Below are 16,629 nucleotides of genomic sequence, written 5' to 3' on the forward strand. Positions count from 1 at the left end.
AGTGTCTCAGAGTAGAACTGTTCCAGAGGGTTTGTGAATTGAGTGCAGGCTTACCGAGCAGATCATCAGTTTTGCATTCAACAAATCATACACTTTGTTTCATTACAGTGATTGCAATCTCCTCCATGTATCAACAGTATTTACCTCTAGTCACTCTTATATCCTCCTCCATGTCTCTCACTCCCACTACCCTCATCTTTCCTGAGCTAACTTCCCTCTTGCTGTATATTGTCACCCATGTTAACATGCGTCTACACTCTGTGGTGGTGGTTATGTTCCGACTCATAGCGACTCCAGCCCGTGAGGAATTTCTCTCCCACCTCTCCAGTATTGGCTGTAATCTTGACAGACGCAGATTGCCAATAGGGGTGTCCCGAATTTCTGGGAGCAGTCTGTAATCCTTGACATTCCAGTTTCTGATTTATTAGTCATATGCTCATCTGCCCGCTGTATCTGTCTCTGTGTCTTTTCTCTTTCAATAAGGGCTTCATCATGTTAGATTATCAATCAACCCCACTCCAGTCTGACCTCGACCCAACCGATAGCATCTCCAAAGACCCTATTTCCAACTGAAGTCCCCTTCACAGGTACCAGGGGTTCGGGTATCAACAACCCATCAGACTAAAGTTTGGCTGTGTAGGAGATCATTGCAGGCAGCTAGGTGAAGAAGCTGCATGTAATTTATGCAACTTCTTGTGGGCCTTAAAACTAAAAATAAAACATCATTCAAACAAATAAAAACAACATTAACAGCAGCAATTTTTAATAATTAAAACCAATAAAAGATTTTTTTTTCTACACACACTTTAGAATGGTCAACCATCAAGATTAAAAGGGCAGCACTGACCCAAGGTCAAAGTTCAGAAGAGTGGGGAAAGGAGGAGGAATGGAAACAAAGATGGTGAGGAAGTGAGATAGGCGATGTTACACTGAGGGGATTGTAATCACTGCGATGAAACAAAGTATATGATTCGTTGAATGTAAAACTGATGATCTGCTCTGTAAACCTTCACTCAATTCACAATGTTGTTGTTGTTAAGTGCCGTGGAGTCGGTTCACAATTAAATTTTTTTTCATGGAGAGTGTTTTGTCACTAATATTGTTAAGAACTGTGGATTTTAAAAACAAGTTCTAGTTGCTTTTATCACTGCTATAATCATGTGCCAGTGAGTTGGTTTTGAGAGTGACTGGCAGGTTTGAACTGCCAACCTTGTGGTTACTAGCCCGGTGCTTACCCTATAGCACCATACATACCATGGCTCGTGTGGCTTCCACTCCTCCTTTTGAATTCTCTATAGGCAATGTAACCATAGACCACCCCCACTGCCCTGCCCTTACATCCGTGGACACTCCTCCACAAATATGGTCTATGGCTCCAGTCACAGGGCCCTGCATATGCAAAGGCTGACCCTGAGGAAAGGTCTACAAGGATGTGTTTGGGGGTCATGCAAAGGAGCATAAGGACTTGATCAGAGCTGCTCATAGGCAAGACTCCACATGGAGTTCGGGGATGAAAACCACTGGGGATAGGCTTTTCCCCTAAGCCACAGCTCTGGCCACAAATCTAAATCTGGGATGGCTCGAACCACAGCTAAGGCAGTGGGGAGCGAGTTCAGAGAAGAAATGCAGGGCCCTAGCTGTTTTCAATACCCCTGTTTTCCATTTGGGAAACGAAGGCAGCCAAGCTTCGAGCCTGTTCTTATTGTGACTGAGCAGGTGTCTGGAGAGAAAGGTGATGAAGGCTCCAGCTGCGACGTCTGGGCCCGGGGCTGGGGGAGGGGGCAGGTGGAAGTCTGCGTAATGGAATTACCTGAAGAGACTTTAAAATTCACCAAGACAATCATTTGTTTGGGAGATGGGGAGTTGATGTTTGTTAAAAAGCTCTCCAGGTGATTCCATTGTGCAGTCAACATGGAAAACCATTCGTCTCGTGCAACTCAAACAGGAAGGGAAGCTGAGGCCAGCAGAGCACACAGTCCCTCAGCCCCCCATCTACAGCACAGAGAGATCAACTGACTACATGAGTGATGGAGGCTGGATCATGGAACCCAGGCCATCTTGGCTCTACCAACCCAAACTTCTGTCCCTGAGGCCTCAACCCCTCAATACACACAAAGATGCTTCCAGAATGGAGAAGTGGGAAGACCAGCCCTGTCCTCCCAGCAGCCACACCCAGACTTGGTCCACCTGAGTAAAGCTGCCTTCGGCCATTTCTTCTCACCATTCAATGACCCAGCTCCCACCCTCAGCCTGAAAAAGATGAGGGCACTCAGGTCAGAGAGAAGCTGAGTTTATTCCAGTGACTGAGGCCTGCAAATGCTGAGTCTTTCCCTTCAGAGCCCAGGAAAAGGAAGGTCCCTGGCATCAGCTTCAGAGGCGCCTCCCACCAATAAATACCAGCCCAAGACCAGGCTACGCAGCCCCACCCTCCATACAGATCCCTTTCCCCTAGTCAAGAGGACAGATGACCAGCTGGGGAATGCTGCCCCCCGTGGGTCTAAGGCTTCAGATATCTGCTGACCATGGCCCAGCTCGGGAGAGAAGACAAGAGAAGCTCAGTTGCCCAAACCAAGCTGGAGGTTCTAGGACAGGCTGGGGCAGGCAGAGGACAGAAAGCTGGGGGTGGGGGTCTGCAGCAGCTCCGCCCCACCTGCAGGCCCTGGAGCAGGCTGGGACTCAGGCACAAGCAGCCTCAGCCTTCTGCCCACAGCCCTCAGGCCCCTCAGCTTTGCTGGCCAAGCTGTAGTAGTAGGTTCGCATGCGCTGCTCCACAGTCAGGAAGTCTGGGCGGTCCTCCCACCTGTGGGGACAGGTAGATCCAGGTCATTGGCCACACCCCAAGACCCCAACACAGCAAGTGTGGGTATGACAAGATAGACTTTCAGGGCTCAGAAAATCAGATGTCTGCTCGTTGGGCTAGCGGCGTATGAGGTGATGGAGCAGCTGCTTGGCTGCATTAGAGAGTTCACGCATTGCTGTACCAGCCTAGTAGATGTAAAGTCATTGGCATACAAGATGTTGGGGTAGCCATGTAGTAAGTGCTGACTGGTGAGGACTTGGGAATTGAATTCATTGGCTGTTGGGGTGGCAGCTGTTGTCCACAGGGAGCTAGAAAAGTGATTGCTGGGTTGTGTCTTCAGGTGCTGGGCATGGGCTTAGATGTGTGCAAGTAGGTTGCCCATAAGGAGCTCTGGTGGCATAACTGTTAGGTGTTCAGGGCTAACTGAAATGTCAGCAGTTGGAAATCACCAGATTCTGTAAGGCAGAAGGATGTGGCAGTCTGGTTCTGTAAAAATAACAGCCTACGAAACCCAAGGGGCAAGTCTCCTCTACCTCACATGGTCACCATGAGTCAGAGTCAACTTGACTGTACAGAACAGCAGTATGCTGCCCATCCCGGAATGAAAGGCTGGCGTACTCAGGGTATGCTTCAGCAGTGGAGTCGTTGCCTAGGGTTTCCAAGGAGCAACTGGTGGGTTTGAACTGCCGACCTTGCGGTTAGCAATCCAATGCTGATCCTACAGCGCCACACCAGGAGAGTTGGGTGTTAATGGTACTGACTGTGGGATATTTATGTGTGGTGTTAGGGTGTGAGTTGCTGGCCTTTTGAGGTATTTGGATGTCTGTGCATGGTGTTTCCCAATAGAGGATGGGTTGGAAGATGTTGGGTTAACAGATGGTAGAAGAAACACTGAGAGGTCCACTTGTTGTGCTGCCTGGGTCTTTTTGTACCATTGTCATGGGTGTTAGTTAGCACATGGGGTGATGGGCACTGAGGTACAAAATGTACTAAATCTTTGCGTGCATGTTTCCTGATGTCTGATGGGAAGTGGAGGTATTAATGGTGTTGTGAGTGACGATGTTTGTGTATCAGGCTACAACCAGACAGAGTTAGGACTCTGAATGGGTGTTTGACTGCTTCAGTGTTGGCCTGCTGGGTAATGAGGTGCTGAGTAGTGACTGAAAGAAGACTGCAGTATTAGACACTGGAATGTTATCCCAAGCCTCATGTGTGGGGTAATATCGTCCTGACTTGCTCGAGTATTGCAGTCATTGTGTTGAGTGTTGCCTGGCAGGAGACTGAGGTTTTATATGTGGGAGCACTGGGTATCCAGAGACAAGACACTGGGGTGCTGAACTGGAGCATTGTGGGTGCACTGCTGTGTTGGAGAGTTGAGTCTAGAAGACAGATTATGAGTGATGAAAACGCCAGGAACTGGGGAAGGTTCTTGAATGGGATGACACTGGGGAGAGTTATGTTGGGTACTGACCAATCAGGCACCAGGACCCCCAGGTGAAGGGCAGTTCAGCACTCACTTGTAGGTCCAGCAGTCCCTCATGAGTTTGTACAGCTCTGGTGGACACTCTGGTGGGCACTCCATCCGCTTTCCCTGCTTGATGAAGTCCGTGACCTCAGGACCTTTCATCTTCTGCTCAAGTCGGGTGGAAGGCACGTATGAGTCACCAGGCCCCCCACCTTCAGCCCCTTTCCTGCCCACCCAGCTGCCTCAGCTGTGCCTGCCTTGTAGGGCTTCTGGCCATAGGAGAGGGCCTCCCACATGGTGATCCCGTAGCTCCACACGTCGCTGCGGCTGGAGAACTTGCGGAAGTTAATGCACTCGGGCGCGTACCACTTGAGTGGCCACTTCCCCGCTGAGCGAGCCTGAGGAAGAGGAGATCCTGCTCTGAGCAGAGCTTAGGGACCCTCCACCAGCCAGCCCCATCCACAGGGCTGGGGGCTCACCGTGTAGTAGCTGTCATCGGCACCCAGTGCCTTTGAGAGGCCAAAGTCGCTGATCTTGGCATAGTGCCGGTTGACTAGCAGGACATTACGAGCCGCCAGGTCACGATGCACAAAGTTCTTTTCCTCCAGATATTTCATCCCCATGGACACCTGGTGCAGCAGCTCCGCCACATTGCTTACAGGGATCTCTTCCCTGGAAGGAAGGAAAGGTAGGGCCACCTGAGAGGGGCAGCCCAAATTCCCAAGGAAGCAAAGACCCATTTCCCTGACCCAGAGTATCCAGGCCCAGAGCCTTGGTACCATGCATTCAACACACAATTGTTGGGCACCTACAGTCTGCCAGGCACCATGCTGGGGATGCAGCATCAACAAAGAGGCACCAATCCCTGCGATTGTCCAGTCTCATGACTTTGAGTCTCACCCACAGGCTCTCTTTCCCAAACTGACACCTCTGCCTGCGTCCTCGTGGTCTGCTTGTAAGGCTTCCATGGGAATTTCCCACACTAATGTCCTGGCTGGGTGTCTGTAGCTGCAGCTCAGCTAGCAGCCGCTCCTCCCTCCTGTGCACCAGGCTGTTTACAGCACCACCTTACATCCAGTCCTTCAGCACACTGGCAGCTCTTCCTTCAGAAAGCTATCCAAAACCACCACAGCCTCACTTAAGGCAAAACCCAAGTTCCCCTACAGCCCACCTCTCCTCCCACTTCTCACTCACTTGCTCTGCTCCAGCCTCTTCCTCTAGCACACCAAGCAAGAGCCCACCTCAGGGCCTTTGCACTGGCTGTGTTCTCTGCCTGGCTTCCTCCCTCAGTGTGCTCAAACTCCACCCTCTCTCTGACACTCTCATCCCCTCTCTGCCTTCCTTTTCCCCACAGCACTTACTGCCCCATATACACTATCGTTGATTATGATTACTCTCTGTTCTGTGCCTTCCCAACCAGAATATAGGGCAGGAATCTTTGTGTCTTTTGTTCGCTGATGACTCCCAAATGCTTGTAATAACCCCTCTTGTGTAGCAATTACCCAAGGATTATGTGTTGATGACCCAATGCATGAGCTGGCACACCACAGTGGTGCCGGCACCTGCCAGAACATGTGGTGTGGTGACCAGTGGCCTTGGTGAGGGGGAACATGGTGTCTGTGAGGGGAGGAGTCTGAGGGTGAGGGGCACCTATGAAACTGTCATTTCTGTAGGCTGGAGTCAGCAAACCTTTTCTGTAAAGAACCAGATAGTATTCTTAGCCTTTGCAGACGGCACATGGTCTGATTCAAGTGTTGTTTGTGTTTTCGCTTTGTTGTTGTTAAATTGTTCAGTGGCAATGAGTCGCTTCCGACTCATAGTGACCCTGTATAGGGTTTCTGAGGAGTGGATGGTGAGTTTGAACAGCCGACCTTGCAGTCCAGTGTTCATCCTACAGCACCCTTTAAAAAATGTAAAAACATCTTAGCTCTTGGGCCATACAAAAGCATGTTATGGACTGTAGTTTTCTGACTGTGGCCTTAAATCAAAGATAATCCAGCATCAGCAAGGCCACATGGTTTGTGAATTTGGCCCCAAGTGTTTGGGTAGCAATAACATAGAACTAATACTGGCAAAGCTTTTGCTTACAGTGCGGGACATTGTTTTACACTTAGTCCTCACACGAGGTCCTTGAAGCAGGCACCATCTCCCTCTCCAAATTACAGATGAGGAAACTGAGAGACACAGACAGATTAGGAAACCCGAGACCACAGCTAGCTGGTTACAGAGTTGGATCTCCAAATCTGGCAGCCTGGCTCTAGGGTCTGTGCTGTTCACAGCTCACAGGGGTGAGTGTGGGCCTGGTGAGCCCATGAACATGAGGAAATGGCTTGTGCACAGCTCCAAGTGCACACACAATCCAGGGCTGTGGAGAACTCACTTCTTCCCCAGCAGGAACTTGTGCAGGGGGCCCCCGCCTGCCATCTCCATGACAAGCATGAGGTCCTCGGCCTGACAGACGCCGATGAGCCGCACGATGTAGGGGTTGTCCAGCTGGTGCATGATCTGCGCCTCCCGCATCATCTCGTCCTTGTCTGCCTTCTCCGTGCTGTGCTTCAACACTTTGATGGCCACGTCGATCTGCTTCCTGCCCCGGCGCACAGCCACACCAGAGGATGTCTGCGTGAGCTGGGCGTGGGCCCCGCTCCGCCCCATTCCCACCGGACTTGCGCAGTGCTTGCTGGGCTCTGCCACCTGATCTCTCTTTGGGACCGAGAGCTTCAGACAACTCATAACTGAGCCCTTCACCAGGAAAAGAAGTGTCGCATTTCCACAGTTAGACACTCCCAAAGAGAGTGGAAGCAGGGGGACAAGGGAGCCCACTCTGCAGTTCCCCTGGGATCCGCTGGGGCCTCGGTTGTACCTATAGCACAGCCCAACTGTCTCTGGGCCCCACTGTGTCCCTCTCTCTCATGAACTGTCCCCTCTTAGAAGCTCTCCCAGCTCATTATTTTGCTTGCAATGTCCCACCCCAGAGCCTGTGTCCAGGAAAACTGTCGCAAGACAGACAGATAGCCTGGCTTCAAACCTGGCTCCTCCCATAGCGCTGCCCCCCACCGCAGCAGGGCTTGCCATACTTGCGCATGCGGTAGACGCCCTGGCACACTGAGCCGAAGTTGCCGCAGCCAAGTTCAATGTCGACCATGATGAGGTTCTCACGCTTCAGGAAAAGCTTCTTGTCCTTGAGCTCCTCGGGGTCGCTGTAGGGACTCTCATACACACTCGTGTCCATTGGCAGTGACCGTGCTTTCTCGGAGGACATTGGACGCACTAGGCACACACTCCCAGGTCAGCAGTGGAAACGGGCGGGGGAGGGAAAGGGGAGGACAGGACAGCATCAGCCCCCACTGCACACACGTACCTCGGACAAGCGTGACACCTCCATAGCATGCATATGGTAGTACATGTGCTTAGGTGTGCTCACATGTATGTATGCATGTACTCTCAGTCACATCAGTGTGTGCACTGTAACCGTGTGTGCACCTGCTAAAGTGTGTACACTGTGTGCCCGTGCATGTTTATATAGACTCCCAACCATGTCGGTGTCTGTAACATCCAGCCATGCGCACAGGGAACTAAAGGCACGTCTGTGTATGCATATGAACCCACGCATACCATAGATAGAGTTGTGCACTGGTACATGTTCACAGGTCGACCCTGTCTCTGCACGGACCATGCACCCATGTTTATAACAACTGAAGGTTTGTGTCCATGTGCACACATAACTTCACACACCCTTCACTGTGCACACATGTGAACAGAATCACAGCCGTACCTGAATCACATGAGCATCTTCAGCAGTGTTGAGGACCGTGGGCTCTGGAGCCCGTTGGGAGTCCATTGAGAGCCTATCGGCTTAGTTCAAACCCTGGATCTCCCACTGCCTGCCTATGGAGCCTTAGAAAGTTACCTGTCCTCCCTGGGCCTCCCCCTTCTCATCTGTAAAATGGGACTAAGTACCGTCACTTGCTATGGAGTGCTGGGAGGATGCAGAGTTCATGGGCACCTAAGTGTGCAGGATGGCCCAGGCATATGGCTAGGTGTAGATCCTTGCACACCCATATCCACCTAGCTGTGCATGTGCCCAGGCAGGCATGATGAACATGTGCCGTGTGTACATTGTGTGTGAGGTGTGTGCACAGGGACCCATCAAGTAAACTGTCTGTAGGCTTGGTCCAGATCACCTGTCTCCCCACCAAACCCCCCAGAACCCAGCCGGGGACGCTGCTCTTGGCCTGGCACAAAGACCCACCCCACCTCCACCTCTTCCAGCTCACCTGGCTCAGGGGTGTATCCATCTGAGTTGAGGGTGTCCATTCGTCTCTGAGGTTAAAGTCATGCAGTCAGCAAGGGTCAGCTAAGGGACAGCAGCCCCTCTTATGAGACACACATCCTCTGAGGACTCCTCGGGCAGTGTCCAGATTGGGGAGCACCCTCTGCTCCACAGAAGCCCCCACTGTCCTTCACAGCCTCCCCAGACCGGGACCTGCCCACTCAGCCCCACCCCCGAGTCCCCACCTCTGAGGGCCCTGGCTGACTCACATGGGTGAACGTAGATGGATGGGCTGGGAGTGTGGGAGCAGCGGCCCCTGGGGGAACAGAAGGGTCAATAAAGGAAGTGGAGGATGGGGCCTCCTACCCATCCCCTACCCCACAGCCCCACTCACCTGAGGCGGCGCTGGCACTGGAGTTGGGACAGGCCTCCTTGAGGCAGTAAATGAGTCCATCTGCCTTCAGCTTCAGGTATTCTACCAGCTGCAGGGAGGGGGGTCAGGGCAGGACTCCTATCTTCCCAAGGAGCCCGAGCGCCCGTCACAGCCTCTCCCCCAGAACAGGATGGGTGGGCAGCCTACCTGCCACAGAGTGTCAAACTTGGTCCCTTCAGGAATGCAGTACTTGCCCGCCTTATCCTGGCTGATAAGGTAGTGGTACACAGTCTTCCCGTAGATCAGGGACAGTGCATACGTTCCCTGCTCCTTCCGAGGCCTCAGACTGGAGGAGGCAGGAAGAGGGTGTCATTCCTACAGCCACCTGTGTGCCCCCTCTCCTGGGTCTCAGTTTCCCACACACAAGCTGTGAACTCCACACTTCCAGCAGCAGGGCCTGAAGGAGCCAAAACCAGCCTCCCCACTAGACTTCCAGACCCACTAGTAAATGGGAGAAGGAGAGAGCATGAGTGTTCAGTGTTCACAGGGAAACACGTATTCAAGGCCAGAGGAAATACTGGCCATTCACAGGCAAACGCTAGCCCCTGCAACAGACATTTAGCCCTGCATAGTCGGACACTCAGCCATTCGCTGCCAGGTATTCTACTACACATGGACATGCCACTATCCAGGCGCTGGGTACCCCTGGGGGACACTCAGCCATCTGGGGGTTCCTTAGTCAGACCACAGGAGGATACTTGGCCATCGAAAACAACCACGGAGCCACAAACAGCCCTGAACTAGGAGCCTTAAAACCATTCTCTTGGGTGAGAAAGTCATTTCCACATCACACAGGTAAGTATAGCTCAGTGACCAGCTCGTGAGACACCTCTGTACAAATCAGAGCATGGCACCATCATCTTCACCAGTTATCCTGTCAGAATAAGTCTTGACTGCCCTCTGCTGGGAATTTATCAAAATAAATATGAGGGGGTTTCAAAAGTTGGTAGAAAAATGGAATTCATAGGCAATGGAGCTTTCCATGAACTTTGTAAAGCCTCCTTCTATACCAATCTTCCATGTCACTGATGGGAAATGAGTGCCTCAAAGATGGGACCCCAGAGCAGTAAAAACTCCACCCACAGTCACTGGCCCCCCATAAACACACACAAGGCCAACCTGCACCCTCACATCCATGGCTACATCAGTCTACAGCTCTCAGAGAACAACATCTGTACCCTCACATCCATGGCGAAACCAGTCTACATCTCCCACAGTTTTGTTCTGAGTCACTGACTCAGGTTTCCAGGGAGGGCAGCTGGTCTGTGGGGGTTTGGCACCAGTGGAACTTGTAGGCAGCTGACCTAAAGAGACGCTGGCTGGCTAGCAATGGTCAATGGGCAACAGGAACTAGCCACTGGTGTGGCCTGAGAGTGGGCACCCTCAGAGGCATACATTCTTAGGGCTCAGGCTCTGCCCATGGATATTCATTTCTCTGTTTTGGTCCTAACAAAAAGATCGACTTACATCTGTCTTGTATACCACAGTATTCTTGCCTTAGAACAGTACCTGACCTAAGGCTGACACCCAGTCAATGAGACATATTGCACAGCAGAGGCTTAAAAAGCACTTGTGTTGGAATTTGCCCTCTCTAGATGTTCTTGGGAACCCTGAAACCACCATGGGCACCTCCATTACCCTGAGCCACCCGTGTGATCCCAACCCATTCAGTTCCAGCCCAATTGATCCAAGCCAGAAGAACAGCTCACAGAATTGTGGAGCAATAATAAACTATTGTTTGGAACCACTAAGTCTTGGAATGGTTTGTTACAGCAAAAGCTAACACAAATGCAAAGCTAAATTTACCCTCTTAGAGAAAACAGCCCTAGCTTAAATTGTTCAAAAGCCCCCTTGTACTTGAATATTATATCTGTAACATGCATTCAAGAGTTCCTTCAGAATTTTTGGAGACTTTATTCTAATTCTCGGGCTAAATCTATAAGGTAAAGTGGAAACATATTATTTTTATCAGCTGACAGCAGAATCCTAGGAAGGGAACTGCATCTTACCGGACAGACAATCTGACATACATATATGACCTCCCATGGATAGGAAAAATCAAGTAAAAGAGATCAGTTCCCCGAAATGGGTTGGTCCCACCAGAGGGAATAGCTTAGGAAAGGAAGGACTCAGTAGGCAGGAACTCAGGTTAAGAAGCACCCATGAGAAAAGTGGCCCCGGGAATTCACAGACATCTCAGGAAGGACACTGGACACCGGAAGGTCATGGGAAAGAGGCAGGAAACAAGTTCCTCTGTATCTCAAGGCCTGAGTGATTTCAGTTGACATCTGGATAAGATTTTTTATACAAAAGAGCCACAGATGAGTGATGGTTTCAGATGAGGCGCACTCACTTGGAATCCAGCCTTACCATAAGCCCTTGGCATACTACCATCCACAGGGCCATCAGAGGGAATTGCTTTAACACTCTCCCTGAGCTCCCAGCCTCACCCAAGTGAAAGTCAAGTACCTCACTGTAGTCTGTTTGTCACCTCCCCACTCTCACCTCCTTCCATCCTCCCCCTTGATTCTTGGACTATAGTTACACTGGCCTCCCCAATGTTCCTTGAACATACCAAGTAAATTCCTGCCTCCTGGTCTTTGCACTTGCTGTTCCCTGTACCAGGAACACTCTTACACCAGAGAGCTCACTTCTTACTCAATATGCCCTCCTCTGGCCACCTAAACCAAAATTACAACTCGTCCCTGGGGACGCAATTACCACCATCCGACTCATGGTTTTTCTTCTACGGAGCTCTGGTAGCTTAGCGGTTCCGAGGGAGAAAGATGAGGCGTTCTGCTCCCGTAAAGATATGCAGCCTTGGAAACCCTGTGCAGGGTCACTATGAGTCGGAACCGACTCCACGGTACTTAACAACAATAACACCAAATGCCACAGGGCAGAGATTTATGTTGGTATTATTCTCTGCCTTGGTGCCTGGCACACAATATGGTTTTGTGTTTGTTTATGCATAAACGATCCCCCCCTCCCATAAATGAGTCCACAGTGAAAGAGGAAAGTGAGCCAGGAAGAAGTTCCACTACTTGCCCAAAGTCTATAGTCAGTAAGCAAAAGAAGCGATTCCAATCCAACTAGAAATGGGAGGGCTTTCCTAACCACAGCAGCTCCTGTTTCCACATAAAATCCCTCGCACACTCTTCCCAGTCCATCATGCACACTCAGGTCTACCCCAACCCCAACCTGGACCCCAGTCCTCACCTTCCCCAAACCCCGGGCTCCCACCCTCACATACAGGAACTTGCCGTCCGACTGAGCGCCGGAGTAGAGTTTGCGCTCAGCCTCTTCCCGCGTCAAACTGTTGTGGTACCAGGGCATCCGTTCGTGGGCCGTAGTGGCGATGAGTTTCTCCACCTGCGGGGCCTGGCTGATGATGGCCTGCTCCAGGGCCTCACCCTGGGGAGGGAGGAAGTTGTAGGTGAGGCCTTCCATCTCCTGGACCCTCCCAATCGCCGAGTCCCCATGAGACCACACCTGTATCTTGCAGGTTACTGTGACACCCCCGCCATCTCCATGCCCAGTGGCAACCCCAAGTCCCACCTTCAAGCCGGGCGCCAAGTGCATCTTCAGCTTCCCGATCTGACTCAGGTAAGGAGCAGCACAGTGTATAGCAGGATGTCGAAGACAACAACCCTCCACTCCCGTTGACCTCCCTACTACCAGACCAACCCGCCCAGGTCTCACCTCCTCCAGGCCCTGTGCACGCCTCTACCTTCCCATCTAGCTTAGCAGACCACCAGAGCACTCCTCGCTCTGTGGAAACCGAGCCCACACCAAGGTCCCTGCCTCCAACCCTTCCCTCAGTTTCCAATCGGAGAGCACCTTAGAATCGCTCAGGCTGGGGACGACCATACCGCTCTCCCAAACCCGAAGCCCCATCTGTCCCTCCTCTGGGCCCCCACCCCGTCCAGGCCCGGCTCTCACCTCCAGCTTCCACGTCTGGCGCACGTAGTCGCGCACCATGGCGTCGCGCAGACAGTCGAAGACCCCGGCCTGAGCTTCCATGCCCGGAGGCCTATTGCACGGTTTGCGCAGGTTGCAGGGCAGCCCGTCGGCATCGCGGGAGTAGAACTCGCAGAGCTCGGCGGGGCCGCAGTGCGCTTTGCCGCCAGCGATGGCGTAGGTGCCGTTGAGCTGGCGCTCGATGGGAAAGTGGTGGAAGCGCACGTCGTGCACAAGAGAAAGCACATAACCGCCCAGCGAGCGAAGGCACTGGCGCAGCAGGAAGAGCCCGTCGGCCATGCCCCCCAGCTTCAGGTGGTCCTCCGCCTCGGTGCGCGAGATGCTGCCGTAGAAGAAGGGCAGGTGCGCCGCAGGGTCGGGCATCGCCGCCGCAGTCTCACACAGGTTGTGTGTCCCTGAGCCTCGCCAGACCCTGGAGGTTCAGAAGGGGAGCTGGTAGACAGCGGAGCCTCGGCTGAACCTTGGCCCATTGGGCCCAGAGATAACATAATCCAGCCCGCCCAGCCCGCCTGCCCGCCGGTTGTGGAGAGCTTGTGTTCATATCAGGGCCCCTCTGGCTTTCCAGAGATCTGTGTAGAGTGTCCAGACACCCCGCTGCTCCCCACACCCAATACCCAGAATATTCATTCATTTCACAAACGTGTTGAATTCTAACTGCGTTTCAGGCCCAGTACTAGGAATCTGGGTGCATAAGGCAGGCATGGCCAGTTCCCCCTGAAGAGTTCCTCCAAGGCAAGTGAGGGGAGTGAGGTTTTAGGTTCCCAAAAAGATTAAAAGCCCGGGAACCCCATACAGAGTTGTGATGGCACTTAACAACAACAATCACAAAGGAAGTTAATAAACCGAACCAAAAGACGAAAACCATAAGGATATGTTGTTAAGTGCCGTGAACCACATGTTATTAAGTGCCGTGAACCACGAAGAAGATTAAAAGAAAATTTAATAACAAAATAAGCTTAGCACAGAAAAATATAGAACAAATAAATCGTTAACATCACATTTTTTTTCAAGCCCAAAAGAAGGAAAACAATAAACTCATACCTAGGAACCAGCTCTAAGGCACTTAACAACAAAAACATCATTAACTACACTGATGCAAATGGGTTAAATGCACCAGACAAAGTGGCGAAATGGATAAGAAAAGAGGATACATCAATGTGCTGTCTATAAGAGACGCCGCTTAGACAAAAAGGTGAAAATAAATTTTTTAAATATGAAAAAATATATCAAGTTAATGAAAATTTAAAAAAGAACACAAATGGCAATATTAATTTTTCTTTAAACAGGCTTCAAGGAAAACAAACAGCATGAGAGCTAAGGAAGAGCATTATATAATGATTACAGGGTCAGTCCAGCAACCATACTACCTTATCTATATATACACAATGAAAGGGCTCCAAAACACATACAACAGACATGAACAGGACTGAAGAGACAAATAGACAACTCCACAACCACAACAGACTTGACCACAACACTTTCCATGAAGAACAGAACAGCTAGATGCAGCAGATCTCAATAACACAATCAACCAACTTGAATCCATGTTGTTGTTAAGTGCCGTCAGATGGGTTCCAACCCATAGTAACCCTGTATAGGGTTTCTAAGGAGTAGCTGGTGAGCTTGAGCCCCCGACCTTGCAGTTCACAGACATGTACAAAACAAAGCACCCTTCAAAAATGCAGTACATATTTTCCACTGCACATAGATCATTCTCCATAATCGACCATATGTTAGGCCACAAAGCAAGCAGTAATAAATTTTAAAACATTAAAATGATACAAAGCATCTTTTCAGATCCCAAAGCTATACAATTAGAAATCAATAGTAGGAATCTGGGGTGGTAGAGAAATCAAATGCATGGAAATTGAATAATACCTTACTTAGAAATACTGAGCAATCAAAGAAATAAATGTGAAACTGAAGAAAATCCTACAAGCAAACAAGAATGAAAATACAATATAACAAATCCTCTGTTGTTGGTGGTAGTAAGTGTCATTGAATCAGTTTCAACTCAGTGACCCTGTAGAGGGTTTCCAATGCCATAAATGATTGTCAGAGCAAAAAGCGTCATATTTCTCCTTCAGAGCACCTGGTGGGCTCTAACTGCCAACCTTGTGGTCCACAATCCAGTGCTTTTCCTACGGAGCTGACACACCAAATCATTTAGGACACAAGAAAAACATTGCTCAGAGGTCAGCATATAGCAATAGACACACAAAAGACGAAAGAACCAAAATCAATACCTTAAGCCTGAACTACAACCATTAGAAAGAGAGCGGCAAACAAAAAAAGCCCACAGTCTCTTAAAGAAAGGAAATAAAGATTAGAGCAGAAATAAATGAAACAGAGAAACAATAGAAAGAGTAAACAAGACCAGAAGTTGGATCTTTGAAAAGATTAATAAAATCAACAAACCATTTGCCACTTTAACAAAGAGAAAGAAAGAGAAGATGCAAATAACATGAATAAGAACTGAAATGGGCAATGTCACAACAGAGCTAACTGAAATAGAAGGAATAATAACCGAATACAATGAGGAACTGTATTCTAACAAACCTGAAAACCTAAACACAATGGACAAATTTCCAGAAACACACAACCTACCTAAAAGAACAGAAATTGAGGTAGAAATTTTGAACAGACCCAGAACAAAAGAAGAAATTGAGCAAGTCATAAAAATAAAGTAAAAAAACTAACAACAAAAAAGAGTTGTGGACAATATACCAAACATTCAGAGAAGGGTTGATACCAATTCTACTTAAATTATTCCAGAATGTAGAAATGGATGGAATGCTTCTGAATTCACTCTATGAAACAAGCATAATCCTTATACCAAAGGCAAGCAAAGATAGCATGAAGAAAGAAAATTGCACTCCACTATCTCTCATGACCTCGGGAGAAAGATGAGGCTTTCTGCTCCCATAAAGATTTACAGCCTCGGAAACCCTGTACTGGGTCGCTATGAGTCGGAACCGACTCCACGGCACATTACAACATCATCTCTCAAGGGGAGTCCTGGTGTGGCACTGTGGGTTAATGCACCAGACTGCAAAGCCATTTGAACTGCAAGGTCGGCAGTTCAAGCTCACCAGCTGCTCCTCGGAAACCCTGTACAGGGTCGCTATGGGGCAGAATCAACTCAACGTCACTTACCAATAACAACAGCATCTCTCATGAACATAGACACAAAAATTCTCAACGAAATCCTAGCCAATAGAATCCAACACAATACTTATAAATAAATTCATCATGATCAAGTAAGATTCATACCAGGTATACAAGAATGGTTCAACATTAGAAAACTAATCAACAGATTAGTTGATGACTACATAATATAAAACAAAGGAAAAGAATCACATGATCACATCAAATGATGCAGAAAAGGCATTTGATAACATTCAACACCTATTCCTGATTTAAAAAAAAAGAAACTCTCAACAAAATAGAAATAAGAGGGAAATTCATCAATATAATTAATGGTTGTTGTTGTTAAGTGCCAATAAGGAGATTCCGACCCATAGCGACCCTGTATAGGGTTTCCAAGGAGCAGCTGGTGAGCTTGAACTATCGATCTTGCAATTCAAATGACTTTGCAGTCTGGCACATTAACCCACAGCACCATACCAGGACTCCATAATTAATGGTATATAAGTGGTTACGAATCGGGCTGCGAA

The 16,629-nt window shown here is 49.6% G+C and overlaps 1 protein-coding gene across 2 annotated transcripts; it reads right to left on the reverse strand.

Annotated features, from left to right (window-relative positions):
- Nucleotides 1-2,676: 2,676 nt before the first annotated feature.
- ZAP70 (zeta-chain (TCR) associated protein kinase 70kDa) lies at nucleotides 2,677-13,315 on the reverse strand. Of its 2 annotated transcripts, none has more exons than XM_006876612.1 (12): nucleotides 12,914-13,315; nucleotides 12,225-12,385; nucleotides 9,119-9,257; nucleotides 8,933-9,020; nucleotides 8,808-8,854; nucleotides 8,529-8,588; nucleotides 7,343-7,515; nucleotides 6,646-6,852; nucleotides 4,745-4,937; nucleotides 4,523-4,663; nucleotides 4,318-4,430; nucleotides 2,677-2,800 (listed from the first exon to the last, which is right to left on the reverse strand). In XM_006876612.1, the coding sequence occupies exons 1-12, from the start codon at nucleotides 13,313-13,315 to the stop codon at nucleotides 2,677-2,679; spliced, it is 1,848 nt and encodes a 615-aa protein (XP_006876674.1). The 2 variants fall into 2 exon arrangements, with proteins under 2 accessions (XP_006876674.1, XP_006876673.1); XM_006876611.1 differs by having other exon boundaries at nucleotides 7,343-7,535; nucleotides 8,543-8,594.
- Nucleotides 13,316-16,629: the final 3,314 nt, after the last annotated feature.

Source organism: Chrysochloris asiatica, unplaced genomic scaffold, assembly GCF_000296735.1.
Source record: "Chrysochloris asiatica unplaced genomic scaffold, ChrAsi1.0 scaffold00395, whole genome shotgun sequence".
NCBI lineage: Eukaryota > Metazoa > Chordata > Mammalia > Afrosoricida > Chrysochloridae > Chrysochloris > Chrysochloris asiatica.